General features: G+C 40.6%; 1 protein-coding gene across 3 annotated transcripts in view; it reads right to left on the bottom strand.

Moving 5' to 3' along the window:
- DUSP16 (dual specificity phosphatase 16) overlaps positions 1 to 15,650 on the bottom strand; it is a 63,939-nt gene that overhangs the window by 25,937 nt on the left and 22,352 nt on the right. For 2 of the 3 annotated variants that reach the window (XM_069003426.1, XM_069003424.1), the window contains exons 2-4: positions 9,031 to 9,112; positions 2,531 to 3,125; positions 1,205 to 1,343 (exon numbers count right to left, since the gene is read on the bottom strand). In XM_069003426.1, the coding sequence (XP_068859527.1) occupies positions 1,205 to 1,343; positions 2,531 to 2,761 (370 nt within the window). In that variant the 5' untranslated portion in view covers positions 2,762 to 3,125; positions 9,031 to 9,112. The remainder of the gene's footprint in view (positions 1 to 1,204; positions 1,344 to 2,530; positions 3,126 to 9,030; positions 9,113 to 15,650) is intronic. The other variant, XM_069003427.1, reaches the window with a different exon arrangement.

Here is a 15,650-nt window from a genome sequence, read left to right as displayed (position 1 = left end):
ACACCACACAATTACTTGATGGCTCACATGTAAGAAGAGTTACTTATTTTAATACTGTAGTCCACCACCCACAGGTGTAATTCTTACCTAGACAGCAAAGAAAACAAAATCACCAACCCTAGCCAAAGCAAAACCCCACTTGGCTTACTGTAAGTAAAGCTCACATGAGCACCAAACTCATATCCAAATGCAGAAATTATTCATTTTCTCTGTAATCACTTTCAAAACAAGCTGAGAAAAGTTCTCTCTGTACCACAACCTCTCACTTTCATCTGAAGCCACTACAAACAGTAGTGAAACCCTGTTGCTAAGAGGAAGCATCTCTCTGGAGTTTTTCCCTTCTCTCACCATTATTCAGTCCCTGTGTTTCATCATTTCTCAGAGACTAGGTGTACACTTCATTAGATCACTGATCCAGTCACTGCAATGGATTTCCTACTTATATTCATCATTCCCTCTTCTTTCAGCCTTGGATCTACTTCATGCCCCTCCTTGCTCCTTCTTGTGAACACTGTCTACTGTTCCATGACACAAATAATGACACAAGCACACCCTGAGACCAGCAAATCCTGTATTATAAGGAATTTAATTTCTATAGGTGCTTTGACCTGGGATTTAAAAAAAAAAAAAACCAAACAAACAAACTCAAGCCCAAACAAGAACCCAAAAAAAAAAAAAAAAAAAAAAAAAGGCAAAGGAAAAGACCTAAATAAAGTGCTACCACTTAAGGAGCTGAAGTTTAAAATGTCACACAAATTAATCTCCATAACTCTGGGAGATCATTTCCTTTGTTCTTATTTTAGTAATTACCAATTCAGTACGGAAGAGATTTTCTTCCTACCATGTACAATACTTTAAAAAATAGGAAGTCCATTTCTTTCACTATTTTTTGACCCTAAAGTAGAAGGCATATGCACCTAAAAACCTCTGCATTTCTCCATTTCCATTTACACAGAGTAAGGGTGTAATACATCCCCTGTAAGATGCAATTTCTAAGCACTGCATGTATTACCAGTGTCACTCTATGCAAAAGGAACTACAGAAAAGTCTCTGCTATAACTGAAGTTTATAGCAGCACTTGGTATAGCAGCACTGTACAGGTCTGCTATACCAAGAGCATTTTCTTTCTTCTCTTTATTCACATATTTCAGAGGCTTCTTCTGGTACATGTCACCCAAAAGGGGTTTCTTTTGTTACATCTTACCTGAAAGCAGATACACAGAGCTGAAATTCTTCTCCAGTTTGCCCAGGAGCACAGTGAGAAAGCAGTCAGATGAGAGAGAGGTCACATCTTTAGAGCTTTGGTCATACACCACCACTTCCTGCTTGCAGTCAATTTCAATCTGAAACACAAGGACCTCAGAGTAAATCAGGAAGGAGGAAGATGATTAAAAGCACCACATTATCTCCTCCATGAGGGTTCCCACACAGTTGCTATACCAGCAGTTCAGATATATAGATTTCTTATGCACCTGTTCATTAAACAGTTTTTATTTTAGACTTCATAAGCCTCTCAGATTTAATTCCCCGTAGAGTTTGTAAATTGATTATTTGCTGCATGTTGAAGCCCACTTCAAAAATTTCTATCATTAGGTAATTTTATGTCACTGGTGAAATGTTGTACCTTCAGCTAGGCTGGTGGATATGTTTAAAAGCTGAGCTTTTTAGAAGATGGCCCTGCCTCACTTTCTGCTTCTGAGAGTTTTGTACATAAACAATAAAGAGACCTTAAACTGCTACTATGCCACACACATTTTGGTTACCTGCACAACTTTATATATAAAAATATGCTTTAGATAACAAAAATAAAAAGCTTCATTTTCAATATGTCAAAGCAAGAATGTAGTAGATTATTTTTATATCCAAAACACATGATACAAGCATCAATAGATTAAAAAAACCCAATATCCCTTCCAAACACACACACACACACACACACACACAGATACAAATTACTTTTAAACAGCATAGCTATTTTCTTTTCACTGATAGCACTATCTGGAGAAAACCACACCCCTCTCCCCAATTAAAGAAACAACAAAACAAACACCAAAATCCATCAAACTGCTCCCATGAAAAGCCCTTTAAACAGCAAGTAAGAGCCAGGACTGACAGAGACAATTTCTTTGCAAACCAAATGACCACTTTCTAAGCAAGCCCCACCACCACAGACCCCAAAGAATCCTTCAAAGTTTAGGAGAGAATGTTTCCTGCCTTAATTACACGCGCTTGAGAGACTGTGCTTTGCAAAACACACAAGAACCCTGAGAACATTCTTTCTGAGTAATTTCTAAATCCCTGCCCTTTACTCTGTCACTGATTCTAGAAAGAATCCCAGTGATAAGCTCAATAGTAACCGATACCCTCTTCAATCAGGTAACATTTCAGCTAAACTCAGTCCTCTATAATCTTGTTTGGTTTTGGTTGTTTGGTTTTTTTTAATGAAATACCTAAGGAAAAATTATTACCAGTTGCTTACCAGCCACTCCCTTTAAACAAATACAATGAATAAGAGGAAAATGACCCCTACCTTGTGTTTTGCTGAATGCTGAATGAGCTCTGTAATCAAAACTTTGTCCTGCTGCAGCCTCCGCTTCATGAGCTTGGAGCAGTTGATGTTGATGGCATCCAGGATGTGGGATGTGTTGTATTCCACAAAGGGGCGGCTATCAATCAGCAGCAGCTTCTCTGTACCACTCTCCAGCAAAGCCACCAACTTCTCAGCGACAATGAGTTGGGTCCTGATCATCTCATCGGCCATGACAACAACAAGGCCTCTTTCCCCACCTCCCTCTCTAATTTGCTGCGATGATGTAATGGCTGTGTACTCAAAGGCTTAGCCACACCATTGTACTAGAAGTGTATGAGGTCATGCTGGTAGTGACTGGCAAAAGAAAAGTTAAATCCATTTTCAGAAAGAGCTCTTGGACTGAATGTCTCCTCCTGCTTCCAGTTGATGTACAAAGGGTTGGCTCCACAAAGCAGCCCCTCACGTCTGATTCATTGGGAGATGACTATGGAGTAGCCATTTCACAATTCACACAAAAGATGCTTTCTGGCTGCTGCTGCATTACATCATTCTTTACCTTTGCTCCCACCCATCAGCTTTACACCACACTGAGAGCCTGTAAGAAGGGGAAGATGGAAAATACAAAAAACACAAACCAGATGAGGCCATGAAACTCCGCAGAACAAAAACATTCAGCTCTGAGGCTTAGCTGTACAGTGGGCCATACTATGTAATAAACACATTCCTGAGGAGCTCTCCTCTCTGCTGGATGTGCCAAACACCTAGAGAGAGCATTGGCAACTACAGGCTCTGAACCTATTCCAACACTCTTGCCTGGACAATTATCTTGTATTTCAGGCAACATACGCTGCCTTAATTGCAGACTTTTGTTGCCACTAGCTCTGCCTCTTCACAAGACTTTGTTAGAACATAATTAAGAGATACTGCCCTAAATCATGGTAGTCCTTTCAATAGCAAAACTATTTAAATGCATTTCAGCACTTCACCACTTAGTAAGAAGCTGTAAAATTAGTTTTTTAAACATTTAAACATTTTAAACGTTAAACATTTTTAAAGTTTAATGCCTTGGGAAAATATTTCACAAAACAGCACTGCAAGTTGGGAAACTGAAACTACACAAAAGAAAGGACCAAAGTTACATCCACCTCTCTGAAGAAAATGCTTTAATAGAAACCAGTACAAGATGCCACATCAGGACACAAGCATTTTATTTGAATTAATAAATAATCACCAGAGATGGACGAGGTCTCACACTACTGGAAGGTAAAGCAGTGAGCACTCTTCTGTTCTTCCTGGAGCTGTGTGATGCTTTTGTGAAGTGTGTAACACCCAGCCCTCATGCTAAATACTCTCTAAAATTAGATCCTGACAGCATCTGAACAAGATCAGCTGAAACAGCGGCAGCAGCAGAGCAGTAAAACCACCTGACACATTTGACCCCCTATTTGACCACTGCCTCACAGTTGCACTTAGGCTCTTCAGAGTCTCCCAAAACACATTCTGATGGCACAAGTCTTTATAGGAACACTCCTCAGAAAGGAGCCACCATGGGGCTGCATCCTTCAAGGATTTAGCTCACATTTTATAGTGTCGTCTTGCTGCCTCCATTTGAAATGTTTGTTATTTATCTTAATTGCAAGAGAAGTAATGAATTCAAAGTATCGATAGATTATTAGAAGTCCTGTTATACCAACAGGTCAGTTGCATTTGGCAGTGGGAAATCCCAAGTCTGAAGATGCTTTACTCTTTAGATATATTGTACAAATCTACATTTACAAAATCTTAGGCAAAATAAATTCTGCAAAAAGTACAAGCTTCACCTTAACAACCCAAAAGAGGAAACTGGAAGTTGTTTCATGAGTTTCATGTGCCAATACAAGAAAAACACCAGCTTCCACAAAGACAGACATTAGGCTGACAAAATGGGATTTTCCATTTGTCCTGACTTTAGTGCTGTTGTGACAGTGCTGTTAAGCTTGCCCAGATAAATGGAAGCACATAGCAGTGAAGTGCATATTGCTCTAAACTACAGAAAAAATATTGGAAAATATAGTATAGCAAGTCTTAATCGAATGTTTGACAGAACCTGGTTGGCAGGTGTGCTCCCCCTCAGAGAGCAATCATTATACAATAGTCCCAGGAAGGTATCAGACACTTGATTATCAAAATTACATTTTGCAAGGGGGGGGAAGGAAACTTGATAGTTATGTCAATATCCCCACCCCCTACCCCCCAGGAAAACAGCATTCTACAATTTTTAAATTTCTCTTAACATGTCCTGTCACAAATTTTGATTCTCTTTTATTCACATCAAAGGTTGCCAGATATTAAATCCACTGAACTCAATGAAAACTTTTCCACTGGCTCTAGTGGGAATTGGCTCCAGCTCCTTTGTAAGCTAAACAGTTTGTTCGTGAACTAGACAGTTTGTTTTGATGGATAAATTGCTGACTTAAAGTCCAAGTAATAAAAGGAAAATAAAGCAGCTGAGAAAGTACAGAACTCTAAACCAGATGCTGTTAGAAAAACTTAATCTTTAATTTGCAATTTTCAGTTTGAGTATGCTTCTTATCTTCTAAAAGCTTACTGTTTGCTATGTCAGCCTTCACTTTCATACAACAGAAGTTTATTTCAGAAGACTCTTGAGAAGAACTCAAACCAGTCATATCTGGTGACAGGGTAAAGAGCATGTAAAGAACATAAGGCAAGTGGGCTTCAGTCAAGAATCCTTTTAAATAGCCCTGTTACCTTAATATACCAAGGACCTTAAAAGCATTCTGCCCATGGCTTGAAAGCAATAAACTGAACAGCAGTGTCACCTCGAGTTATTGCAACTGAAATCCTATTTCAACAGGAACATCTCCATTGCGCAGGGGAGAAACAACATTTTCATGAAGTACAGGTTTTTCTTTTCATTCTCTCTGTTTCTGGAACTATCAGAGTTTGGGATTCTAAACAAGAGGAACCTGGCAGCCTCTTGCTTTAGGTAAACACTTGAGCTCTTGTCCCCTTCCTCATGACTCTTCTTATCATTCAGCTGCTATGAGGTGTTGAAACATCTGTTTAATTTCTAATGCATTTGTAAAAAGATAAAATTCAATTTCTTGACTGTTCCCTTTCTACTTGTGACTTAGATCTCAATGGTATTACAGTGTCTCGTAAAATGATGTCATATAATACATTGCCCCAAACAGGCCATTATATTGCTGACCTTAAAGGTAGGAAGCCATCCTAGTCACAGGGTGTTCCATGATGAAATCAGGATTACGAAAAGTGATCTGTAATTGAGCCATGAGAATCCCCCACAGAGTCATTCATGTGTACACTGGGAACACTGCATGGCTGCTTCCTCCTTCTAGAGGGACTGGGACAATTTTAAACGAGAAAATTAAACATTTAACTCACTATGAAACTAAAAAGATCTGTTCCACACTTGCCCAGTACCTTTACAGCTTTTCTTTATTGTTTAAAGAACCAAACCAACAAACCCTCCACTATCTTGCACACAAACAGTGGATTTCTGATGTTTGCATGTATGTTTAATGCTGCCACAGAACTACAGGATCTCTTGCTTTGGGGATTCCTGTCCCCATCCTAAATGGCTCAGATGGAGTGAAATAAGCAAGTGCCACATTTTCAGTTATGTGGTTGTGTTTGGTTTTTCAGTTACAATAACTCACATTTTGTATGCACTCCTAACTTCTACTGCTATCACTTTGACTCCAAGCAATTCCTTTCCATCACAACAGGATGCTTGTTTGAGTTCTCAGGTTTTGGCTCATATAGAATCACAGAATTATTTAGGTTGGAAAAGACCTCCAAGATCATTGAGTCCAACTGTTAAAGTAACATTGCCAAGTCCACTGCTAAGCCATGTCCCTAAGCTCCACATCTCCACATCTTTCAAATACTTCCAGGGATGAGAGGCAGATGTAGTAGGAATACATTTTGAAAACTCTCAGAACAAGAGTCCCTAATTCTAGCCCGGTTAAGGAACTAGCAAAGAGCTTCTAGAAGCCTTGCTACAATCTCTGAAAGACTTCTGCCTCACGTAAGAAGATAACCTTGAAGTTGAACCTTGGTGTCATAAATAAAGGGCTGGCTACGTCACTAATGCCTGCTTTGTCAGGAGCCTGCAAGCAGTGCTCCCACACACACGTCATGCAAAACACCAACAAAATCACTTTACAGCACCTGAACAAGGTCCTGATGGGCAGCCTTTATGAACTCAGCTGAGACACTTGAAGGAGCTGGGTTTTTTAAACTGTGTATTTTTCTGCTTTTTATAGGCAAGCACATGTAACACAAGAGAAAAACATTCGCATCCCCTAGAGCCCCTTTCATGGTTCTTAGCGTGGGCACCATCGTAAAAGAAAAATCGAAAAGCTGAATTAAAAAAAAGATGTAGAACATCCCAAACTGCAGGACACAAGCTACTGCTGGCTGTTACAAAAAGGGTATTTGGCTTCAGTGTTACTGGGAGTGCCCAGTGGTTCAACAGCTGGTGCCAATACCATCAGCACCAGTCCCTATTACCACGGTCACACGTGATACTGGACAAACAAGCCTACACAAACTAGAGAGGAATTCCAGATCCAGGGACCACAGGGTGAATTCCTACTCCTGCAAGAACCTTTTCCCCTCTGCCAACACCTATGGCAGGCACAGCATTCCCTCACCAGCCTCAAAAAGATGGAAATAAATGGTGTTCTGGATGGATGCTTTTACCCAGTGCTACAGGAGACTAAGAGAGCTGAGAGAGGTCCAACCCTTGCTAAAGATGCTATTCCAGTAGCCAGGAACACTGAGTGCCTATGGAGCACAAGGGAAATAAAATTTTTAATTGAAAGTGAGGAATGGCTGTTCTTCTGAATTCAGCAAGCAAGCAGTCAATTCCAGAGATCAACAGCTGTATAACAAGGTGCAAATTCTGGGGGAATAAACAGTAGCTGAGGCTAGAGAAGTGTATTTATTACCTGCCATTGTGTGAACACACAGGAGTGAGATAACAAATGCTTGTCAATTCAAAGAGCTCTGTTAACAAGGGCTCACGTCATTCCCTCAGCTGAGGGGAATGAGGGAGTCTTTGGACGTTTTGGATGATTCAGAGAAGTGTCACTATCTCATAAACACATCATTTCCTCATGCTTCCTGGCAGGGAGGTTGAAGAACAGACACTTTCCACCACCCTCTGAGCACACTCCACTTTGGTGCAAGACTGGACAGCAGTACAGAAAGTCACTCGAATAGAAACACATAGATTTTAATTTTTTTTTAAAATGTCACTCACGTGCCATGTTCATAAAAGAGAGGCAGTTTTTAAAATGTCACCGTTTTCCTTTGCTTTTCTATGGGCGCTCCCTCTTCTCCTCCTTTTAACACATCCGTGCTTCGAGCTATATATGCAGTCAAAATGCAGTGTTAATTTTCTCTTCCTTGTAGAAACACCAGCCACATGCAAGCATTTTAGATTACACACTGTATAACCACGAGAAAGGCAAGTGGTTGGCAATGCCTTGGCTTCCAAGGCATTGGAAAGAAATAGATGAAGGTGGATTTTCTGTTCAGTACTCTCTTGTCCTTCATCCTGCTTGACTAATTCCTCAACTTTGATTACTACTTCTAGAGGAAACTCACCCCACTTCACTGTGCTCACCAATCTGAAAACTGAGACACAGAGAGTCAGAAAGGAAATCAACTTCCCATGAATACACTGCATGAAAGACCTCCAGTTTAGATCTTTAAGCTCACTCCATTTCTACACCTACTGCTCACCAACACTTTTACCACTGGCACTCTCAGACAGCTGGGCTAAGCAAGAGGAATGGGCCTTCCATTTAGATAACAGGTATTTCCTGTCATACAAATATATCATATTATTTCAAAATAAAACCAAAAAGCACACCAAATCACAACATTTTCCTGACCTCCTCAGCATAGCTCTCAAACACCTGCAATGTTCTTGCAAATATCATCCATGTACCATCACCATCTCTAAGCAATAAGCCAGGTTATCATCACCTGCCCTTACCAGGAAGCCAACCTCTTTGACATTCCCAGTGAAACAATAAACATTTACTAAGAATGACCTCAGGGAAACCTGACTGGCAGAACATGGCCTCACGGGAAGCATTAGAACCTGCTGTTGATATGTTACATCACTCTATTCAAAAGAGACTCAGACTTAATCTGGGGACTCCCTTCTCCACCCATACAAGTGAGAAGCTCTTTCCATTACAAAATACTTTTTCACTGCAGGTTCACAGCACATAGGTCTGTGGCAACCAGAATGAAAGCTTACTTGATCCACTTCAAACACCTATTATAATACATTACATTTTTAGGTTCCTGTGGCCCAGAACACTCGACAACCAGGAAAAGTGTCAATGGATTTTTAAAAGATGATTCTCCCTCTATAATCTCCAAGTCAAAGCAACTGAAAATTCTGGAGTATTTTTTTATGAGTTCATTATTATTTCATGTCAAAAGATATTACTCACCTACATTTAAGGCACAATCTATATGGGCTGAACAGGACAGAAAGAAGGTAGTCCACATACAAAGGTCAGCAGAAGGAATTACCTAAACACAGGAAAATAATAATATTAATAATAATAGTAATAAAATCCTTATTACAAGATTAAAAACCACCAAAACAAACAAACACCCCCCAATCCAAACCAGGAAATGGATTTTACATTTTCAGTGTAGTCATTTGCTGTACAACTCCCCCAAACACATGAAAACCTAGGTGAGAAGTTATTTATGAATGCTGACATTCATTTACATGGAATGGGTCCAAAACAGAAAGTTATGCTACACTGATCTTCCAAAAGAAAAGAGAAAAAAACCACCACAGCAAATCTCTGTACTATCTTTAAATTAACATTAAAAAAAAAAAAGGTGGAGATGCTTTAAAAATACCCAACACACAAAAAATCGACCAGTGACAGCCTTCCAAACTCTTTGACACATCTCCCTGCTAGAAAACCAATCTATAACTCAGCATTACCAGGCGATGCACTTGCATGGAATTAAGCAAATTCACAAACTCTTGTTCAGTACCTATTAAAGTGAAAGACTGCCACAAGTAAGTGTGAATACAGCTGTATTTTGCATGGACAGAGACCAATGAAACAGGACATTTGTGTAGTTAATCCCACCTCCCCACACTCTAAAAAAGCCAGCACTGGAAACCGGTAACACTGGCATCACCAATAATCACACACAGTCATACCCATACAACTTCTACCCAAAGCACCTGCTGTTCCAAGAGGAACAAATTAAATTACAACTTTTACACAAGGAAGCAAAAATAAACACATCAGCGTCAATTCCCAACTGCTTCCTGGGCAGCTGAACGCAAGATTTAAATCATGGCTGCCAAGAGATGACAGCATCGCCCAATCACTGAGATATAAACCATGACAATAAATTATTGCCAAGCAGCACCTTTCTGTGAGATCCACGAGTGGCTCTGAAGCACAGAGTAAAGGACATGACAACTGTGAAGAGCCACCACAGCAAAGGGCTGGGCACGTTATGGTGAACAGCCTGAAAAGCCACAGCATCCCACAAGGAAAAGAACTACAGGGATCAATCACCTCTCTGTCTTTAGGCAAATGGCAGCAGTAGAACACAGGGTGAGAACCCCTCAGATACTGAGCTTACGACCCAGAACAGGCTTTGCTCACTGGGCTCATCTCTTGACTGGGACCTGTGTTTTACCCTGGAAGGACCTAGGCTGGAGATGCTCTCGCTTCCCATCATTAGTATGTAGGCATATGTACGTGAGAGCAGCAGGGCAGAGAGCTGGATGAGAAGATCTGTTGAAGATTGGGCTCGGTCCTTTCCCCCCCCTCTGCTTGCTCCAGCTTCTCATTCCTTTCTGAGCCTCAGGAAGAGGCTCTGCAGACCTCCCTTGCCCCTTCCCGTAATCCAGTGCAAAAGCCTGGCAGAAGGCAAAGACGAAGGTATGAAGAGAAAATTCATCCTACTCATCATACTTGTTGCTATCCCCTTTTCTAATCTCATCCCAGAAATTAATGCTAAACTAAGCTCAGCACTGATTAGGCTCTGCTTAGAGACAGGGCCCTATGATCTGAGACCACCTTGTGACAGCCCAAGGAAACAAAGTCCTGAGACAAAAAGCATTTCCCTTTTTGTTCTTTAGTGCTTCACGTGTAAGCTCCTGAAGCCCCTCTGAAAGCTGTCAGGTAGTCTTCGCATTCACCAGCACCTGCCTCTCCGTGCTGTCCATGCCATGCCATGACTCCTTCTGCCAGACACACCGCTCTGAAGTTCTTACAAATAAACCAGCTCTCACCTCAGGACACTGTATTCTGTTTTCCCCATTTTAATAAATACAGGTAAATCAAGTGTTTAAAGCAGCCCCCAAGAGCCCTCATTTCACCATGGAGCATGATTAATTCTGCTGAAGAGCAGATGAGAAACAAAGCATTTCAACACAGTTTACTAGAAGGAGGTGTCACATTTTAAGAACAGGATCCACTCATGATTGAAGACTGAGCTGCTGCAACTTCAGCCATAAGCATTAAGCACTTTTGGAAATTCCCTGGCAAAGCTGTTTAAGGAACAGACATTTCCTGTAATTTTCAGAAACATTTTATATCCCCCCCTCCTTTTTAGGCTCGGTGGTAAGGAGGGGAAGGGAGAGAGAGGATACCATATTACCATTAAGTGAAATATGAATGAGCCACCCAAGTTTAAAGTGGAAACTTCAGATATTTGTGCTTAGCAGAAGGTTTTAAAAAAAGTCTTTCATCATTAAGAGGCCAGGATTTTTCTGCTGACTTTAGAAAAAGAAATAGACATCCTTTCAATTAGGGTGACTTACAGAAGGATATAAACTTGTTTTATACTTACTTCTGGCAAATAAGAAGTCCTCCAGGCCTAATTTAAATACCTTTTTCTATTTTCCAGAATTAGAAATGGAAGCCTTTTTTGCTCCTCTTGCTCAGGGCCTTCCCTAAACTGCAGCTAAACAAACCCAACCAGTGGAGTCATGCAGAGCATTCCTCCCATGACAGACAGTGAGGAACATCAAGCAAGAGAGAAGCCAGGAAGAGGTGGAATAGTCAAATGTGACAGCATCCATCTAAGGACCTCACCACCTTCCTCTTTTTCCTAAAAATCTAATCTTGTATGAAGTATCTGGTATAAAATTTATAAGGTTTACAGTAAGTTAGAAAATTATTTCACTTATCTATGTAACCCAAGTCTGAAGAGATCCAATCCAAAGCCACAGTATATAACACATGAGTTCACAAACCAAATTAAAACTGAGGGACAGTTGCCTATCCCCACAAAACACATCACGAGTGCTACTTTGGCCCTGTACACCAAATGGCAAATATTCATCATGTAATTGTGATCAATTGTCCACATCTGCCACCCTCCACCAGCAACTGTATGGTAGCTTTCAAAGACACAAAGAAAACAAAGTAACTCAATGAAAAAATTAACATGTTGAACTAATTCATAAATCCTCAAGCTGTTGTGATGCCAGCATATCCTTGCTATTTGTATGACATGGGCGCTTTACAGCAGCATCTTTCATGATACCGAGGTTTCCATCTCCTACACAAGCTGCACATTCTGAATCAACTGTTCTGCAGCTTTGCAGACCAATATAAACAGTGACTGCTGTATTTTACATGGTCATCTTTTTGCTGAGAAACAGATTAAAAAACAGAGTGCTCTGAAGAGTAGTGCTAAATAAACATCAAGCACAGCTGTTGCAATAGTCCATGCTACTTCTTTAAAAGGCTTGCCATGAAAGAGAGTAAGATGGGACCTCAGAGTCTTCAGAGAGCTTTTAAACAGGAGGCATTCTGCCTAATGAGAAACTTTGAGGGGGGGACATCCAAATAATATGGCCCTGCAAATAAGGAGCCAAAAACGAGATTAAAAAAAGGGCAACTCTGATCTGCTTCGTGGTCACTGTATGATAAAAACAGAAGGTGGATCAAGAACAAGGACCAGGATGGAATAAAGACAGAGGATAATGACAGTAATTCTATTAGGGAAATTAATCAGAATAGCTTCTGGGCAAGGCAGGGATGAATTTCTTGCAGCAGACTTTTATTGACTCTTCTCTTAAATTAAACGGAATGACTAAAGTGAGTCAATCTCCCTTAAGAACAGAGACTTGTAGACTGCTTGCGTGGCACGGTACAACGTGGGTTAAAACGTTCTGGTCTTTCACCCATTTGAGGAAATGACACCAGTTCTCCCGGAAGGCAACATGCACATTCAACCCCTTCACATCAGGGCATGAGAAAGTTTGCAAGGAATTTTTTATTTTTTCTTTAACTGTCAACATTAATACTTTGTTTCTTCCTGCTTGTGTTTGAAAATACAGTGCTGCACTGTGCTGCATGCATGTCCTGTCAGCTGTACAGGGAAATATCTAGAAGTTTAAAAAAATACCTAATAAAAGTGTTAATTAAGTCTGTTGTCAAACTCATTTTAAAAGCCCTCTGCATGCTCTAAACAATATTAATATTGCCACCAGTGTTTGATACATAGTGATAAAAGCATGCAGAAGCATCTTCAGAAGGAAGGCTTGGCCAAATAAAACGTTGACATTACACATATGTGAACTCAGTCCTACTCGTTACAGCAGTTAAATATTATTGGGTTTCTCTTTAAATGACATTTACATGGCAAGGAAACAAAATAGATGACAGAAAACAGCAAGTCCACAAACATGGTACAGCCCAACTATCTTGACGTGGGAGTAGAGAAGGAAACTTAAAGGAATATGCTGTGCAGCAATGGCTCCCAATTAACATGGGGAAATAAATCAAGTTGTTGTATGTTCCCAGAAATTAAACAATTGCAGTAATCCTGCTATGAGGTCTCCCATTCTGGGCTGTTCAGAGTAGTGAGGGGTTCAGGCTGTGATACAGAGCGATGGTTGAACTGCAGACGAGGCACAGAAAACAAATTAACAAACTCCTAGATCCAGATGACTGGGACTCAAATATCTCACCATGGTGTAGGACTACTGACAGGTCACACTCTGGGAACAGAACATGTTTTCACACCTAATTTGTACCCACAAAGGTAATTATGATGGCTTGCTTATTAAAATTGCTTTCAAATAACAATTTAATTGACAAGATGGTACCAACAGGGCCCCAGCTGGGAACAAAGCAAGAGCCATGGTACCTCACTGAGCTATAATCCCAGTCACGTGGCCTGGTCCTGGTATGTCTTTCCCAGAGGATCCCAAGTGTTTCTCTGAATTTGAATCATGTTATAGAAGACCTGCAGCAGTGCCAAAGCCACATTTCTAACACGGTAACCACATGGCTGAAAAGAGAAGCCACATATATCTGTACAATGGAAGAAGGAAAGCAGAGGATGATTTAGGTTCCCCAGCTGTGCCTCTTGCATCACTGCAAACATTACCACTGAAGTAGAATCACAGAGCCACAAACGGTTTGGGTTGGAAGGGGCCTTAAAGGCCATTTCATTCCAACCCTCCTGCCTTGGGCAGGGACACCTTCAACCATCCCAGGTTACTCCAAGCCCCATCCAACCTGGCCTTGAAGACTTCCAGAGATAGGACAGCCACAGCTTCTCTGGGCAACCTGTGCCAGGGCCTCATCACCATCACAGGGAAGAATTTCTTCCTAATACCTAAACACACCCTGCCCCTCTGTCAGCTTGAAGCCATTCCTCCTTGTCCTATCACTCCATGTCCTTGTAAAATCTCTTGTAGGTTCCCTTCAGGTGCTACTGCCTGACATAGAGGATGAAAAGTGACCTAACCACAATATACAGAAATCCCCCATAAGAACAATTGACAATATGCAACCACCAATTTATGTAGTGGGCAAGAACCAGAAGGGACCAGGATTTTTTAAATTTTGAAGGGAAAAAATGCATGATGCCAAACCAAGGGAGAAAATTATGTTGTTATCATCTGATAGACATCTTACTCAAGGACCAGGGTCAATAGGAAATGTTTTATAGCAACCTCTCTCAGTTTATAACAGAATTTTGAATACCAAAGAGAAACAAAACATACTCCCTTAAAATACACTGGTATTATCCCATTTGATGTGTGCTTACATGCATGCACAGCTCTGTAGAAATCTATAAATAAGGTCTTATATTTCTTCAGAATTTGAAGGTGTCTTGTTTTACATAGTCCTTTTAAAAGCAACCAGAAAGGCATTGACTGTTGTCAAAGTAATCCCAAGCTTGGAGAGCTTAATACATTTCTGCAATAACTGAAGTAATACATCAACAGAATGGATCAACTTCAGGGCATGCAGAGCCAACTAAAGTGCTTGGAAAGAAGTTTATTGTCTGCAAACTCCAAGATCCTTGTATTCCTTAAATATTCAGCAATGGAAGAAGGATCAGTTCCTTGTCAACAATCATGGATACATCAATAAATAATACTGATTAGTTTTATAATAACTTATTCATTCTACATAAATTCCTGCTGATACCATTGGCACGTGTTCTGGTAACTCTCAGACAGACTTCCAGTCTGCATGTGAGCAGCCAATAGGAACGAGTTGGGTTTTGGTAGTAGTCCTGAGGTTTTTACCTCCAGAAACTGATCCTGAAGGATAAAGGTATATGATGGGTGGTCCTTAATCACTTCCTTTATGTGAAAATTGAGGTTAGAGTAGAAAAAGAGCCAAGGAAGGAAGTCTGCAGCACCCCTCAAACACACACACACACCTTCCTGAACAACTCCTTTAACAGTTTAGAGGGTTAACTTGTAGTTTAAATGAAGTAGTCAGAGTTGGGATAGAAATAAACAGCTTGTACAAGCAAGATACTGTGCTATTAAGTTTTTATAAGTGACTTAAAAATTAGGTCAGTCTAATTTGTGGCTGATACTTTGTTCTTTCACTACTATGAACTCACAATGATGTCAGTCTCATGTTCAAACATGCCACATTTAGCAGCTCACAGGCTTCCTGAGAGACTCTCTCAACCTTCCTTTGTGCAAAAGGCTTCTGCCAGATTCTTAGCTCATACTTCATTGACTCAGGCATGCCACTCCAGTTTCAAGGCAGTTACACTGGCTTCCCGTCAAATACTGCGCAGTTTGGGTTTTTTTCTCCCT

Source organism: Aphelocoma coerulescens, chromosome 1A (genome assembly GCF_041296385.1).
Source record: "Aphelocoma coerulescens isolate FSJ_1873_10779 chromosome 1A, UR_Acoe_1.0, whole genome shotgun sequence".
Lineage (NCBI taxonomy): Eukaryota > Metazoa > Chordata > Aves > Passeriformes > Corvidae > Aphelocoma > Aphelocoma coerulescens.
Note: the sequence above shows the minus strand (reverse complement) of the source record. Positions and strands in the feature narration are given on the sequence as shown.